At 47.2% G+C, this 15,671-nt stretch overlaps 1 protein-coding gene across 3 annotated transcripts in view; it reads right to left on the bottom strand.

Moving 5' to 3' along the window:
• The window catches only part of LOC112234449 (voltage-dependent N-type calcium channel subunit alpha-1B-like), a 213,817-nt gene that overhangs the window by 45,113 nt on the left and 153,033 nt on the right, over positions 1–15,671 (bottom strand). For all 3 annotated transcript variants that reach the window (XM_042311164.1, XM_042311163.1, XM_042311165.1), the window contains 8 exons: positions 13,226–13,960; positions 12,945–13,156; positions 11,696–11,831; positions 11,365–11,494; positions 10,447–10,506; positions 10,035–10,141; positions 1,309–1,405; positions 35–195 (listed from right to left, as the gene is read on the bottom strand). In XM_042311164.1, coding sequence (XP_042167098.1) covers positions 35–195; positions 1,309–1,405; positions 10,035–10,141; positions 10,447–10,506; positions 11,365–11,494; positions 11,696–11,831; positions 12,945–13,156; positions 13,226–13,960 — 1,638 coding nt within the window. The remainder of the gene's footprint in view (positions 1–34; positions 196–1,308; positions 1,406–10,034; positions 10,142–10,446; positions 10,507–11,364; positions 11,495–11,695; positions 11,832–12,944; positions 13,157–13,225; positions 13,961–15,671) is intronic.

The raw sequence follows: 15,671 nt of genomic DNA, 5'->3' as shown, positions 1-15,671 counted from the left end.
CCGTGTCAGTACTGTAAGAGTGTCTGTAATGTACCTGCAGTCCTTCTCCAGACTTTTAGACTCATCGGTGCAGTAGAAGAACTTGCCCTTGAACAACTGCACAGCGATCACAGCGAAGATGAACATGAAGAGCATGTAGACAATGAGGATGTTGAGCACGTTCTTCAGAGAGTTGACCACGCAGTCAAACACAGCCTGAAGGGGAAGACAAACACACACAATCACTCAAACTCACATTGACATGCATGTAAACACCCGGCCGCACTCGCACACACACACGCACACACGCACACACACATGCACGCACACGCACGCACACACACACACACACACACACACATGCACACACACACGCACACACACATGCACACACACGCACAAACACATACACATGCACACACACAAGCATGCACACACAGTCCCTTCACAGCACTCTGTTGATCAGTTTGCGGTTTGATGACTCGGTTTGCGGTTTGATGTCACGGCAGGTATGCAATCTGCCCAATGAATATGTATCAGCTGGGGGATGAATAAGACAGTAACTCACAGAGCTGCTCTGCGACGTAAGGTATTTCCACCAACCTGTCACAAATGCCACTGTCCAAGTATCTAACTGTATGTGAGTGGTTAGCTCTGGTCAGGGCATTATGTGCAGCATTCTGATGCTGAGCCTTCAGCACTGAGCCTTCAGCACTGAGAGCCTTCAGCACTGAGCCTTCAGCACTGAGCCTTCAGCACTGAGCCTTCAGCACTGAGCCTTCAGCACTGAGCATTCAGCATCAGCAAGCAGAACGTAATGCCCTGGACCAGAGCTAGAGAGTAGTGGGCTTATCTCACTGCCAACACTGATCAATCTCAATCATCTCAAACACCAATCAATTCCATTCATAGGATTTGCTGCGGTCTTTGGTCCAATCCATGACCTTTGTCTGATCAACTGATTCCACATATCAATTACTTTAGTCTAGTCTGGTTCAGACAATATCAGAGCTGGAGCCCGGGGTCCTGATGAGAGTGAGACGGATTTGCATTTTTCTCATTTGTCACATAAAAACAGTCGCCGGGTGGGGGATGATAAACTGGTATATGAAGATAGACACTGGGGATATCAGTCATGACATCACGCCATCCTCTCCCATTAAGTAATCTCTCATACAATCACCTGTGAGTTCGGGAACCCACTGTCTGCCGCTGCAGCGTTTGTGTGAGCGTGTGCGTGTTTGTGGGTGTGTGCAACGTGTCAACCGGTCATGGAAGCTGCTTCTCTGCTCTGTCAGAGAGGAGGTGACGGGTGGCAGATGTAGTCACCTTGAGCTTGGGCAGTCGTTTAATGGTCTTCAGGGGCCTCAGGACTCGCAGCACCCTGAGTGACTTGATGGTGTTGATGTCCTTGCCTTTAGTTCCTCTGCACAGAGCAAGACCACAGTTAGTGAACGAAGAAGAACATTCTGCTGTGGACCACAGGCTCTCACCACTGCCTTACCTTCTGTTCTGTCGCACACACAGCAAGCGCACACACACGCACACGCACACACACGCACACGCACACACATGCACGCACACACAATATTTAGTAATATCTCTCTCTTCACTCATTCTCTTTAAGGCACACGTATCAAATGTCCTTCCATCCCTGCAGGTTGTAGTGAGGTATACTCAGTGGTTAGTAGAGTACAGTAGAGTACAGTAGAGTACAGTAGAGTACAGTACAGTAGAGTACAGTAGAGTTAGTAAAATACATGCATGTGAGTAAATGGCTTATTCTACAGAAACATACTGTACCTAGCAACACAGGGTAGGACAGTAAATCACATTTCACGAGCAATTCAAAGGGTTTCTATACAGGGAACAATCACATAACAGGACGAAGTACTAAGATCCACTATCCACTGGTATTTCTGTGGAATAACACAGACATACACCGCTGTAGAAAAAGACACAAAGAAACAAGTCCTGATCAGGGACACGCTTCTTTGCAGGAACCAGTGCTGCCCTAGCCATTGGAGCTGTCCTAGCCATTGGAGCTGTCCTAGCCATTGGAGCTGTCCTAGCTGTCCTAGCCATTGGAGCTGTAGCCATTGGAGCCATTGTCCTAGAGCTGTCCTAGTCATTGGAGCTGTCCTAGCCATTGGAGCTGTCCCTAGCCATTAGCCATTGGAGCTGTCCTAGTCATTGGAGCTGTCCTAGCCATTGGAGCTGTCCTAGTCATTGGAGGAGCTGTCCTAGCCATTGGATCTGTCCTAGCCATTGGATCTGTCCTAGTCATTGGAGCTGTCCTAGCCATTGGAGCTGTCCTAGCCATTGGTCCTAGCCATTGGAGCTGTCCTAGCCATTGGAGCTGTCATTGGAGCTAGTCATTGGAGCTGTCCTAGTCATTGGAGCTGTCCTAGTCATTGGAGCTGTCCTAGTCATTGGAGCTGTCCTAGCCATTGGAGCTGTCCTAGTCATTGGAGCTGTCCTAGTCATTGGAGCTGTCCTAGTCATTGGGGCTGTCCTAGCCATTGGAGCTGTCCTAGTCATTGGAGCTGTCCTAGTCATTGGAGCTGTCCTAGTCATTGGAGCTGTCCTAGTCATTGGAGCTGTCCTAGCCATTGGAGCTGTCCTAGCCATTGGAGCTGTGCTTGCTACAGTGGCGGGTTAAACAGCAATGATTTAGAACCTGTTAGCGACAATATACCGTACTGTCCTCAGGAGCCAGAAGGACATTGGTCAATAACAGTGAATGTGGAGTCAATACAGTAATCTACCGACACATTGGCCGTGTCTGAAATCTGTCTTGACTACTACTTACTAAAACTACATACTGTGTACTAATCGTTCTACACACTATTTAAAATGTACTGTTTAGTAAAAATGTATGCAGCAGTGTGTGTCCGGTCACAACTCTGTCTCTCAACGACCTCCACTCATCACTGTAAAACGCTCCCTGAAACACTTCTGCGAGCAGGCCTTTCTAATCGACCTGGCCGGGGTATCCTGGAAGGATATTGATCTCATCCCGTCAGTAGAAGATGCCTGGATATTTTTTTTAAATGCCTTCCTAACCATCTTAAATAAACATGCCCCATTCAAGAAATTTAGAACCAGGAACAGATATAGCCCTTGGTTCTTCCCAGACCTGACTGCCCTTAACAACACAAAAACATCCTATGGAGTTCTGCATTAGCATCGAACAGCCCCCGTGATATGCAGCTGTTCAGGGAAGCTAGAAACCATTATACACAGGCAGTTAGAAAAGCCAAGGCTAGCTTTTTCAAGCAGAAATTTGCTTCCTGCAACACTAACTCAAAAAAGTTCTGGGACACTGTAAAGTCCATGGAGAATAAGAACACCTCCTCCCAGCTGCCCACTGCACTGAAGATAGGAAACACTGTCACCACTGATAAATCCACCATAATTGAGAATTTCAATAAGCATTTTTCTACAGCTGGCCATGCTTTCCACCTGGCTACTCCTACCCCGGTCAACAGCACTGCACCCCAACAGCAACTCGCCCAAGCCTTCCCCATTTCTCCTTCTCCCGAATCCATTCAGCTGATGTTCTGAAAGAGCTGCAAAATCTGGACCCCTACAAATCAGCCGGGCTAGACAATCTGGACCCTTTCTTTCTAAAATTATCTGCCGAAATTGTTGCCACCCCTATTACTAGCCTGTTCAACCTCTCTTTCGTGTCGTCTGAGATTCCCAAAGATTGGAAAGCAGCTGCGGTCATCCCCCTCTTCAAAGACCTATATCTATCCTACCGTGCCTTTCTAAGGTCTTCGAAAGCCAAGTCAACAAACAGATTACCGACCATTTCGAATCTCACCATACCTTCTCTGCTATGCAATCTGGTTTCAGAGCTGGTCATGGGTGCACCTCACCCACGCTCAAGGTCCTAAACGATATCTTAACTGCCATCGATAAGAAACATTACTGTGCAGCCATATTCATTGATCTGGCCAAGGCTTTCGACTCTGTCAATCACCACATCCTCATCGGCAGACTCGACAGCCTTGGTTTCTCAAATGATTGCCTCGCCTGGTTCACCAACTACTTCTCTGATAGAGTTCAGTGTGTCAAATCGGAGGGTCTGCTGTCCGGACCTCTGGCAGTCTTTAAGGGGGTACCACAGGGTTCAATTCTTGGACCGACTCTCTTCTCTGTATACATCAATGAGGTCGCTCTTGCTGCTGGTGAGTCTCTGATCCACCTATACGCAGACGACACCATTCTGTATACTTCCGGCCCTTCTTTGGACACTGTGTTAACAACCCTCCAGGCAAGCTTCAATGCCATACAACTCTCCTTCCATGGCCTCCAATTGCTCTTAAATACAAGTAAAACTAAATGCATGCTCTTCAACCGATCGCTACCTGCACCTACCCGCCTGTCCAACATCACTACTCTGGACGGCTCTGACTTAGAATACGTGGACAACTACAAATACTTAGGTGTCTGGTTAGACTGTAAACTCTCCTTCCAGACCCATATCAAACATCTCCAATCCAAAGTTAAATCTAGAATTGGCTTCCTATTTCGCAACAAAGCATCCTTCACTCATGCTGCCAAACATACCCTTGTAAAACTGACCATCCTACCAATCCTCGACTTTGGCGATGTCATTTACAAAATAGCCTCCAATACCCTACTCAACAAATTGGATGCAGTCTATCACAGTGCAATCCGTTTTGTTACCAAAGCCCCAAATACTACCCACCATTGCGACCTGTACGTTCTCGTTGGCTGGCCCTCGCTTCATACTCGTCGCCAAACCCACTGGCTCCATGTCATCTACAAGACCCTGCTAGGTAAAGTCCCCCCTTATCTCAGTTCGCTGGTCACCATAGCATCTCCCACCTGTAGCACACGCTCCAGCAGGTATATCTCTCTCACCCCCAAAACCAATTCTTTCTTTGGCCGCCTCTCCTTCCAGTTCTCTGCTGCCAATGACTGGAACGAACTACAAAAATCTCTGAAACTGGAAACACTTATCTCCCTCACTAGCTTTAAGCACCAACTGTCAGAGCAGCTCACAGATTACTGCACCTGTACATAGCCCACCTATAATTTAGCCCAAACAACTACCTCTTTCCCAACTGTATTTAATTTTAATTAATTTATTTATTTTGCTCCTTTGCACCCCATTATTTTTATTTCTACTTTGCACATTCTTCCATTGCAAAACTACCATTCCAGTGTTTTACTTGCTATATTGTATTTACTTTGCCACCATGGCCTTTTTTGCCTTTACCTCCCTTCTCACCTCATTTGCTCACATTGTATATAGACTTGTTTATACTGTATTATTGACTGTATGTTTGTTTTACTCCATGTGTAACTCTGTGTCGTTGTATCTGTCGAACTGCTTTGCTTTATCTTGGCCAGGTTGCAATTGTAAATGAGAACTTGTTCTCAACTTGCCTACCTGGTTAAATAAAGGTAAAATACTCATCTGTAGAGAGCTCTCTCGGGTCCATCTCTCCCCCCTAATTCCCTTTCCCCCTCCTCTCTCTCCGCTCACACCGGCAGAAATCAGAAAAGTCCTCTTTGACCATCTATATGGATGGGACTGAAGATTCTAAATTCAAATAAGTGCCAGACTGTCAACGGGGGTGGGGGGGTATTCCACTATACAGTTTGGAATCATGACCTGAGATACATACACACCTCACACCTTTGAATAATTCACACACTGCCATCAGTGGGAAGATTGGTAGATCAGCTGGAGCTACACATGTACATATCTCAAGTGAGGACCGAGGCCATAATGGCTTAGTCTATTTGAACTCCGTGGACACAACATACCTCAGTAAAGAGAAGAAAAACAGAAGCATGGTTCCACACAGATTGGGTGTGTTGACTTTTTCTTATCCAATGGGAGCTTTAGGTTTAATACACTGGCATGCAACAGTCATGCTCTGAAGACCTGGTTACCCTGGCATGCAATCTGGTAAGTCAACCCCCGCTTAGCATCAGTCCAGGGTCTCAACACGTCTAGATGGCGAATGAACCGTACCCCAATAGCGTTCAGAAGAGCCGTGGGCTGAAAGGATGGATGCGTGTGTGTTCACATCAAAGTAGCTCAGATCATCCCTGATTATCCTCGGTCACCGTGACTACAGCGTTCTCAGCTGCCCCTTTCCGAAAGAGAGCGCGCAGCAGTTCCTGTTTACGGATGAGGGTATCTGTCTTCCAATCATCTGCCTCTCAGTGGGTATTATTCCCAACCTTCTGCTCTTTCTGTTGTTTCCACCCAAGGCCAAACAAGAAGGGGAAACAAAATTCACCCTCCCTGATCAGCCCTTCTCACTAATTATTTCGCTATTTATGATGATGCTGATGAGCTAAGGATGTTTGTATGTGAAATGTGACTTTCTGATGACACCGTTTGACTTGATTTATTGATTTATATTGACTTGATTTACTGTAATTCTTGGGTATGTTGGCGTTGTATAACCGTTCTTCATTTTATCATGTCGGCATACAATGGCAACAAGAGATGGGGTGTAACATGATTAGTGATTGTCTTCTGAAAGCTATTGGGAAGAGTCTTGGTTCACTGAGAGGGTAAGAGGGGGGGGACGGGTATCCTGCCCAGTGCAGGACAGAGAGTGAGAGCATTGGAACGCGATGGGGGAGGTTGATGGGGAACGTTTTGGGAGGATGGGGCTTTGGGGTCAGTGGTCAATAAGAGAGAGTGTTGGTCCCCACCTGGCCACGCTTTGTTGCGATCTGATGAAGAGAAACAATAATAAACAGAACACACACAAACATGTCACAAAGCCACATAGAACAAACGGAAAGCACAGAAGAAATTATGGCTGCTTCATGAAGACAAAGTAAAAGGCAGAAATATACAGAAACACTAAGAAAAAGAAACACTTTAGGCCACTATAAGACAGTATTAATAACGCTGTTGAGGAGGAGATATAGTGGCTGGAGCTAGTTAGCCTTAAGACTTAATACTGAACATTGAAACACATCAGTAAGAGACAAATAATGACAAGCAAACGGAAGCATTTAATTCACTTCAAGTCAAGAGCAAAAAAAAGAAGAAACCTTCAGACTGATCTGAAAATGACAGCTGTAGGGGGTTATGGCTGTCTATCTCCTGTTTCTGACAAGAAGACCCAGGGTGCGTCCTAAATTAAACCATACATAGTGCACTACCTTTGACCAGAGCCATATGGGACCTTTTCAAAATAAGTGCACTATATAGGGAATAGGGTGCCATTTGGGATTTATTTATTTTTTCTGACAGGAGATTTTCCAGTGAGATGGCATCAAGGAAGAGAAGACATGACGTTCGACAAAAGACACATCTGAGAGTGCCATCTATCCCTCAGTCTGTCTGCCAGGGAAGTGAGCAGCTCAGAGATGGAGGCTAGGGAGAAAGTATATCATCCAGATAACCTCCCTATCAGCTACCCAGCATTCCACAGTACCAGGAGAGGAACACATATATACCATATTGAGCCAGTATTATGGGACAACAACTACCATACACACACACACACACACACACACACACACACACACACACACACACACACACTTGGATGTATGAGCATATAGACAGCCATTCACACACACATACAGTGACCGCACACACATCTCAAACGCACCTACTGTTCCATGCAAAAATATCCTCTCAATGATGAGACCGTGTGAATTTTAAATGGGAGAGTAAATCAATGAACATATGCAAATAAACAGAACAATATACAGTAATATAATGAATGTGAATCTATAGATATATAGGCTAGTTAAGCAAATGGACTGAGCAATGAGAGTGAGGCTGCTGGCTACAGTCATGCTACGCTACATACCTACAGTATACGCTGGACAGGCAGTGAAAGACAGACAGACAAGTAAAACGGGCAAGAAAGGGACACGCAAGACAGAGACAAGCAAGAAAGCAGGCAATCACAAAGGCATTACCCCATGAAGCTCCTGAAAGCAATCCAAGCCAACAAGAGAAAACAGAGGGACAGTTTGAAAGAAAGGGGAAAGAGACAGAGTCAGCGACACAGAAAACCACAGAGGAGCCCATCAAAACACAGTAGGCTACTGCCCGGAAAAAAAGAGAGAAGAGGCTAGAAGGATAGAGAAGTAAAACAACAGCAATACAGATGTGGTACAATTTGCTACTTCAGAGGTTATTACACATTAGCCCCATCGTGACACCACTGGGTGTAAAACAACTGAAGGAGCTGGCAGAGAAAACACCATTTCCTTTTACTCCAGAGACGCAGATGGCTGGTCGGCATGCTTGAAAAGACTGTTTTTCACCTTCCGGTGCGTGTGTGTGTGTGTGTGTGTCTGAGACTGTGTGTGTGTGTGTGTGTGTGTGTGTGCATGTGTGTGTGTGTGTGTGTGTGTGTGTGTGTGTGTGTGTGTGTGTGTGTGTGTGTGTGTGTGTGTGTGTGTGTGTGTGTGTGTGTGTGTGTTACACTTGCCATAGATGCACCTGATGACTTTCCATCTCAGTTCCCCAGGGAGGGAGAGAGGAACAGCTGTACATTAGCACTATGAGGAACCCACGGTGCCCCTCTCCCCAGATCAACCTCACGCTCATAGCTCAAATCACACACCCGGTATTAGTACACAGATAGGAGGTGGTTATGATAGGCTAAGAGAAGAGACACAATAATCGCAGGCAATGGAGTTTGGCCACCGGACTATTTACATTGACACCCCACCCCCGCCTCCATTTGTTTTGTACACTGCTGCTACTTGCTGTTTATTATCTATGCATAGTCACGTCACCCCTTCCTACATGTACAAGTTACCTCAACTAACCTGTACCCCCGCACACTGACTCGGTACCAGTACCCCCTGTATATAGCCTCGTTATTGTTATTTTATTTTGTTACTTTTTATAATTTTTTACTTTAGTTTATTTGGTAAATATTTTCTTAACTCTTCTTGAACTGCACTGTTGGTTAAGGGCTTGTAAGTAAGCATTTCACGGTAAGGTCTACACTTTTATTTGGCGCATGTGACAAATACATTTTGATTTGATTTGTAAGTGCGCCAGCAGGGGGAGCCAGTGTGTGACTGTGATGGGGGAATCTGTCGAGGTGGCACACTGTAGGGGAGAGGTGCTGTTGGCTGAGACAGGCCTTGAAACAGCAATAATACAGTAATTAATTTAAAAAGGCAAACCAGGATTGATCCATGCATTTTGGACGTTTACATTAATGATATATAACCATTCATTCTTGAAGAATATAACTTATAAATGTCTCATGAGCTTTTTTAAATGTTATTATATATATATTTTTAATTACCCCTTTTTTCTCCCCAATTTCATTGTATCCAATTGGTAGTAGTTACAGTCTTGTCTCATCTCTGCAACTCCCATACGGACTCGGGAGAGGCGAAGGTCAAGAGCCATGCGTCCTCCAAAACACAACCCAACCTAGCCGCACTGCTTCTTGACACAACGCACATCCAACCTGGAAGCCAGCCGCACCAATGTGTCGGAGGAAACAACCGTACATCTGGTGACCGTGTCAACATGCTCTGCGCCCGGCCCGCCACAGGACTCGCTAGTACGCGATGAGACAAGGATATCCCTGCTGGCCAAACCCTCCCTAACCCGGACGATGCTGGGCCAATTGTGCGCCGACACATGGGCCTCCAGGTCGCGGCCGGCTGCGACAGAGCCTGGGCTCGAACCCAGAATCTCTGGTGGCACCGCTAGCACTGCGATGCAGTGCCTTGGACCACTGCGCCACCCGCCCTGTCTCATGAGCTTTGTTTAACTGTCTTACCCATAATCCACAATATCAACTTGTTTTACTCGATTGTTTGTAAACAATCCAATTGTTAACAACCACTGTATAGTTTTAAAACAGTCCTCACATCCATGTTTCCGATCTTCGAATTTGAGAGAGGTTACATTTCTCCAGCCCCCGCCCCTCAGCTGTTTACCAAAACAAATGGTGAGGTGACGGATGTTGTTGTTTTTCGGAATCACAGATTGCCACTTTAAGCCCTTCTACAGCTGCCAGAGGAACATGCAGTACGTCAAAGTGTGTACTTACGAGCAGGCGAACGCCACCAGAGCTCCACTGACCACGATAAAGTCCAGGATGTTCCACAGGTCGCGGAAGTAAGAACCAGGATGGAGGAGTAGTCCCAGGTCTATCATCTACACACAGAGTTGCAGACGATCGATATACGGGGAAGACGATCCACATTAAACTACTAGTACTAACAGTTTGCAATCTCACCCTCTGAAACAGTATAAGTGTCCAAGGGATGAACGTTACCACTCCAGTAAAGAGCCCTGCTATTGGATGTAGTACTTAAAAAGGAACCAGATATCTCCCTTCCAACTTGAGGCAGCGTTGCAGTGCAGTTATTTTGAGCTGCAACCTAAGAGATGCACCTCTGTGTGTTTTATTCAAACTGTCCATTGGCAACACGTTCCCCGGCATGACATTGACCTCTCACCTTAATCACCATCTCAAAGGTGAACACTCCTGTGAAGACGTAGTCCAGGTATTTGAGCACCTGCAAGAGGACATATGACTGTGAGACACGATTGAACCGTCTGTCAGAAGTCACACAGCCTGTCTTCTTTACCCTTCCCCAAGACACAAATGCGCAAGTGAACAGCAAACCTGGTTTCAGAAAACAAATAAAGCAAGACCTCACGGCACAACACCGCTCCCCCATGTGACCTGCTTGTTGTGTGTATGTACTGTGGCACGTATGTGGAGCTGATAGACGCATACACACGCACACTACATGTTCATGTTCTGAAATGTATGTCAACTGTAAAATATTTGGTCTGTAATGTCTTTTTCGTTACGTGTCAGACCCCTGTAAGACTAGCTGTCGCCATTGGCAACAACTAATGTGAATCCTAATAAATCAAAATCAAAAAAGCAGGCAATAGCCATAGCAGCACTCAGCTCATGTTTATTCCAGCTGAGCCCTTCACTAGAATGCTAATAAGTTAAGCCTGTCTTTTTGAAGACCCAAATGAACTCAAAAAAACTTTGCAGAAATACTGTGCACTCTCACACAGTATAACTGTCAGGTGATATTAACAGAAATTCTAGAAGCTTCTGTCAGCTCAATCAGGCCTAATGAGTCAGTCAGTTAGTCAGTCAGTCGGAATGAGGACCAGAGGGGGTTGTGGGATTTGGAGGCACAATTTAAGTCCAAATTCCTTTAGCGCTAGTAGGGACTGCCCCTCAGGCCTCTGTACTTGTAAAGGACCCAAAAACCCAGCAGCCCAGTGTGTGTGTGTGTGTGTGTGTGTGTGTGTGTGTGTGTGTGTGTGTGTGTGTGTGTGTGTGTGTGTGTGTGTGTGTGTGTGTGTGTGTGTGTGTGTGTGTGTGTGTGTACACTTGCAGGACTCACGTTATTGCGTGGTGCATTGGCCTGCACAGGGTCTTCAGCAGCCAGGGCTATGCTGCTCATGGTGATGACCGACAGGATACACATCTCAAAGTAGCGCAGGTTCACCACGTAGTGGCACAGCCGACGCACCCTGAACAGCAAAGCACAGGTCATCTCGCTGAGTTCACTCAACATACCCTCCCAAAACGCTAACAGAACACTGAGTTGGACTCAATACAGTAATGCAGAAAATGTCTTACTGCCTTTATAGGTAGAACTATCACTGTTTATACTGCACACACTGCAAGATAAATTAGAGCCAGCAGGTTCGATGTCTCTGGCCCTGACTTACGGGTTGGTCTGCCCGAACACAAACATGGAGCTGTAGGGTAGAATGTGTTTGGGGCCGTTCTTCAGCTCCTCCTCATCCTCCTCTAAGTTCTTCTTCTCCTCGTTCAGGGGGAGGCTCTCACAGTCTATGTTATTCACTATCAGATAGAGAGAGAGAGAGAGAGAGAGAGAGAGAGAGAGAGAGAGAGAGATATTGATTTAAGTGTTTCCCCTGCAGCCCATGCCTGACAGGAGCACAACACAGTGAGGTACTGACTGAGGTACTGACTGAGGTACTGGCTGAGGTACAGACTGGAATACAGACGGGGTACTGTCGGAGGTACAGACTGAGGTACAGACTGAGGTACTGACGGGGGTACTGGCTGAGGTAAAGACTGAGGTACTGGATGGGGTACTGACTGGGGTACTGATTGAGGTACAGACTGAGGTACTGACTGAGGTACAGACTGGAATACTGATGGGGTACTGACGGAGTACTGACGGTGGCACTGACTGAGGTACAGACTGAGGTACAGACTGGAATACTGATGGGGTACTGTCGGAGGTACAGACTGAGGTACAGACTGGGATACTGACTGGGATACAGACTGGGATACTGGCGGGGTACTGACAGGGTACTGACGGGGGTACCGACTGAGGTACTGACTGAGGTAGTGACTGGGGTACAGGCTGGAATACTGACTGGGATACAGACTGGGGTACAGACTGAGGTACAGACTGGAATACTGGCGGGGTACTGACAGGGTACTAACGGGGGTACAAACGGGGGTACCGACTGAGGTACTGACTGAGGTACCGACTTAGGTACGGACTGGGATACTGACTGGATTACTGATGGGGATACTGACGGGGATACTGACAGGGATACTGACAGGGATACTGATGGGGATACGGACAGGGATACTGACGGGGATACTGACGGGGATACGGACGGGATACTGACGGGGATACTGATGGGGATACTAACAGGGATACTGACGGGGATACTGACGGGGTACTGACGGGGTACTGACGGGGATACTGACGGGGATACTGACGGAGGTACTGACGGGGATACTGGGGGATACTGACGGGGATACTGACGGTGGTACTGACGGGGTACTGACGGGGATACTGATGGGGATACTGACGGGGATACGGACTGGGATACTGACGGGGATACTGACGGGGATACCGACGGGGATACTGATGGGGATACTGACGGGGGTACTGACGGGGGTACAGACTGGAGTACAGATTGGGATACTGACTGGGGTACTGACTGGGTATGATGGTAGTCTCTCTGGGCGGGGCAGTGATGGTGACAGGGATGTGGACAGTGTTGCTGTTGAGGCCTGCCTGGCTGGCTCTGTGGCTGTTCTTCTGGTTGTCTGCATCCTCTTGCTTCTCTCCGGCCTGCAGACCTGCAGGAGGCTGCACAGGGCTGGTGGCCAGGCTCTCCCCTTGAGCGTCCAGTGAAGCTCTGTGGTGACGACATGACAATAGTAAAAAGAGGACACTAAAGCACATTGAGAATGCGCTGGTCACTCACCTGTGTCCCTGGTCCCAGTCTCCATCTCTCTTTCCATTCTCTCTGCACTCCTCTCCATCCAGAGTTGACTGGGCCCTGACCATGCGGGAGCGGTATCTCCTCCTCTCTCCATTCCCCTCTCCGTTCCCCTCCTTGTGACCCCGGCCCTTCCTCTCCACTCTGGCCCCGTTAGCCAGGGCCCCGTTTCCCTCTCGGGGCTGTCTGTGGGAGTGGTGGTGGCGGTGCTCCCTCTCCTCCCCCCCTCCGTTCACCCCTTCTTCCGGGGATCCAGCCTGGTGATGGTGCCTGTGGCCCTGGCCCCCCTCTCGACTATGGCTCCTCTCCACCTTTCGTTCTTTGGGCCGGGGCCCGTCTGGGTGGTAGTGGTCCCTACTGCGGCTGTGGTGGGTGTGATGCCTGCTCTCCCCGTTCTCCCCATTCCTCTCCCGGTGACGGTGGTGCTTGCGGAGTTGTGGGCCGTAGGGGTCTCCTCCCTCTTGCTGGGGGTCTGCTCCATCTCTGTCCTCCTTGTCGGGTCGTGGTTTGTCCCCATTGCCTGGCTCCACCACTAGGGGGCGGTCGTTGTGGGTCTTCATATCGGGGCGCAGGTGGAGGGCGGAGGAGACACGCAGGCGTTCCTCTGGGTCCAGCTCGTTGAACAGAGCCTCTGAGCTGGCCCTCAAGTTGTTTTGACGCAGCTGGTTGGTGCGCTGCTCCCACACTGACATAATCTTATTGGCTCTCTGCTGCTCCTTACTGAAGGGTGGATGGACAGGGAAGGGGAGGGAAACCTGTCATTTGTGAAGTTTAAACATGCTCACCCAAACCCTCGACAGGTGCACAATGGGCTGCGTCTGAAATGACACCCTAAGCCTTATATAGTGCACTACTTTTGGCCAGAGCCCTGGTCAAATGTAGTCGACTTTGGAATACGGTGCCATTTGGAATGCAGGCCATGGCCATGTCTGAGGGACCACGGTTACCATAGTGATGCTTTTCTGTGAGGCCTAACAGGCATGTGATGGGTTGCATGGGTGACGTCATTTTCTCCTTGCGTATGCTTCCTGCTTCATCGATTCGTGTGAGTTACTACTATGGATGGAAACAGGTAAGGATGACAATTCTCAAGTATTGTGAGCAGCCAGTACTGACCTGCACAATGGGTCTGCAAGCTGTCATCTCCACCCCCTACCACCAGCGTCCAAAACGACCTCACATGTTGACTTTCTAGTTACTTTATTTCTCTGAAAGGTGAGCTATCTTGCCTGACAGACTGGAACACTTGAATACACACAGAGAACAGGAAAAATGGGTCTGGTTTTAAGTAACCTTAAAGGGATAATCCACTCAAAAACATATATTTTGGTATTTGTTTCAGTAGTCCACTGTTGACACAGTCCCAAAACGTTCTGCATGTCAGCAATCAGGTTTTCAAGATATACAACTTTAAAAATGCTAATTGTCACAGGCAGTGTGATACATTTTGCATCATATGATGCACAACTCATCATACCGGCTATATTTCTGCATGCTTGAATGGCAATAGCTTAGATACACATGAAAACCCCGGGAATCGATAGAACATCTTTTAGAGATGTCCAAAAACAATATAACATTCAAAATGGGTGAAACTTTCCTTTAATACCAAGGCCAAAATCTAGTGGATGGGAGAGGAATTATAGATTTCAAGTAACCCTTTGTGATCCTTCTGTCATGGGATACGGTAACATCCATAGAATGTGGAATTTGAATACAAGAATGGACATGAACCTTGTTGTTAAGGATAAAAAAAAGCATTTTGGTAATGGAGTTGGTAAGCTGGTGGCCAACCTGTGCTGTGATAAGATATTGAGTAAAACAATGAATTAAAAGATTATGTGCCCAGTATGTTTGCTAGCTAGCTAGCCAGCCAGTTTAGGTGGAATGATTTCCCCCTAACCACAATGGCTGCCATGTTCATGCCATTCAGGAACTTTGAGGGTTTATGACATAGCCCCTCTGGAAATCTAATAGGATATCTATAGTATTATCATGATATGAACAAATCATGATCCTAAGAAATCATTTCAATTATGCTTTCTTTGTACGTGTGTTTTTAGATGTGGTTGACTATATTCATCTGTGTGTACAGTATGAATGTACATGCAGACCTATGTATGTATGTATGACTAGTAAAGTTGCCCCCTTGGTGTCACCTGTACCTCAAGACTCGATGGGCGGGGGAGTAGATAAAACAGACAAAAGTAAGTGTTATGTTGTTGGCCTGGGGGTAGGTTTATGACAGTCATAAATACCTCTTCCCCCCTTTTCCCTCTCTCTACCCTACTGATGTTACATTTGCAAAACCCTTGGTTAACATAGAGATTGTGGGAACATCAGAAGGTGGGGGGAAATGAACTATATTCTGGTAATCCGACCAATTGAACATATGCGGTGGAACTTAATGAATATGATGTCAGTTCGGTTG

The sequence above is a fragment of the Oncorhynchus tshawytscha genome, linkage group LG33, assembly GCF_018296145.1.
Source record: "Oncorhynchus tshawytscha isolate Ot180627B linkage group LG33, Otsh_v2.0, whole genome shotgun sequence".
Classification (NCBI taxonomy): Eukaryota; Metazoa; Chordata; class Actinopteri; order Salmoniformes; family Salmonidae; genus Oncorhynchus; species Oncorhynchus tshawytscha.
This window is presented reverse-complemented; position numbering and strand designations above follow the sequence as displayed.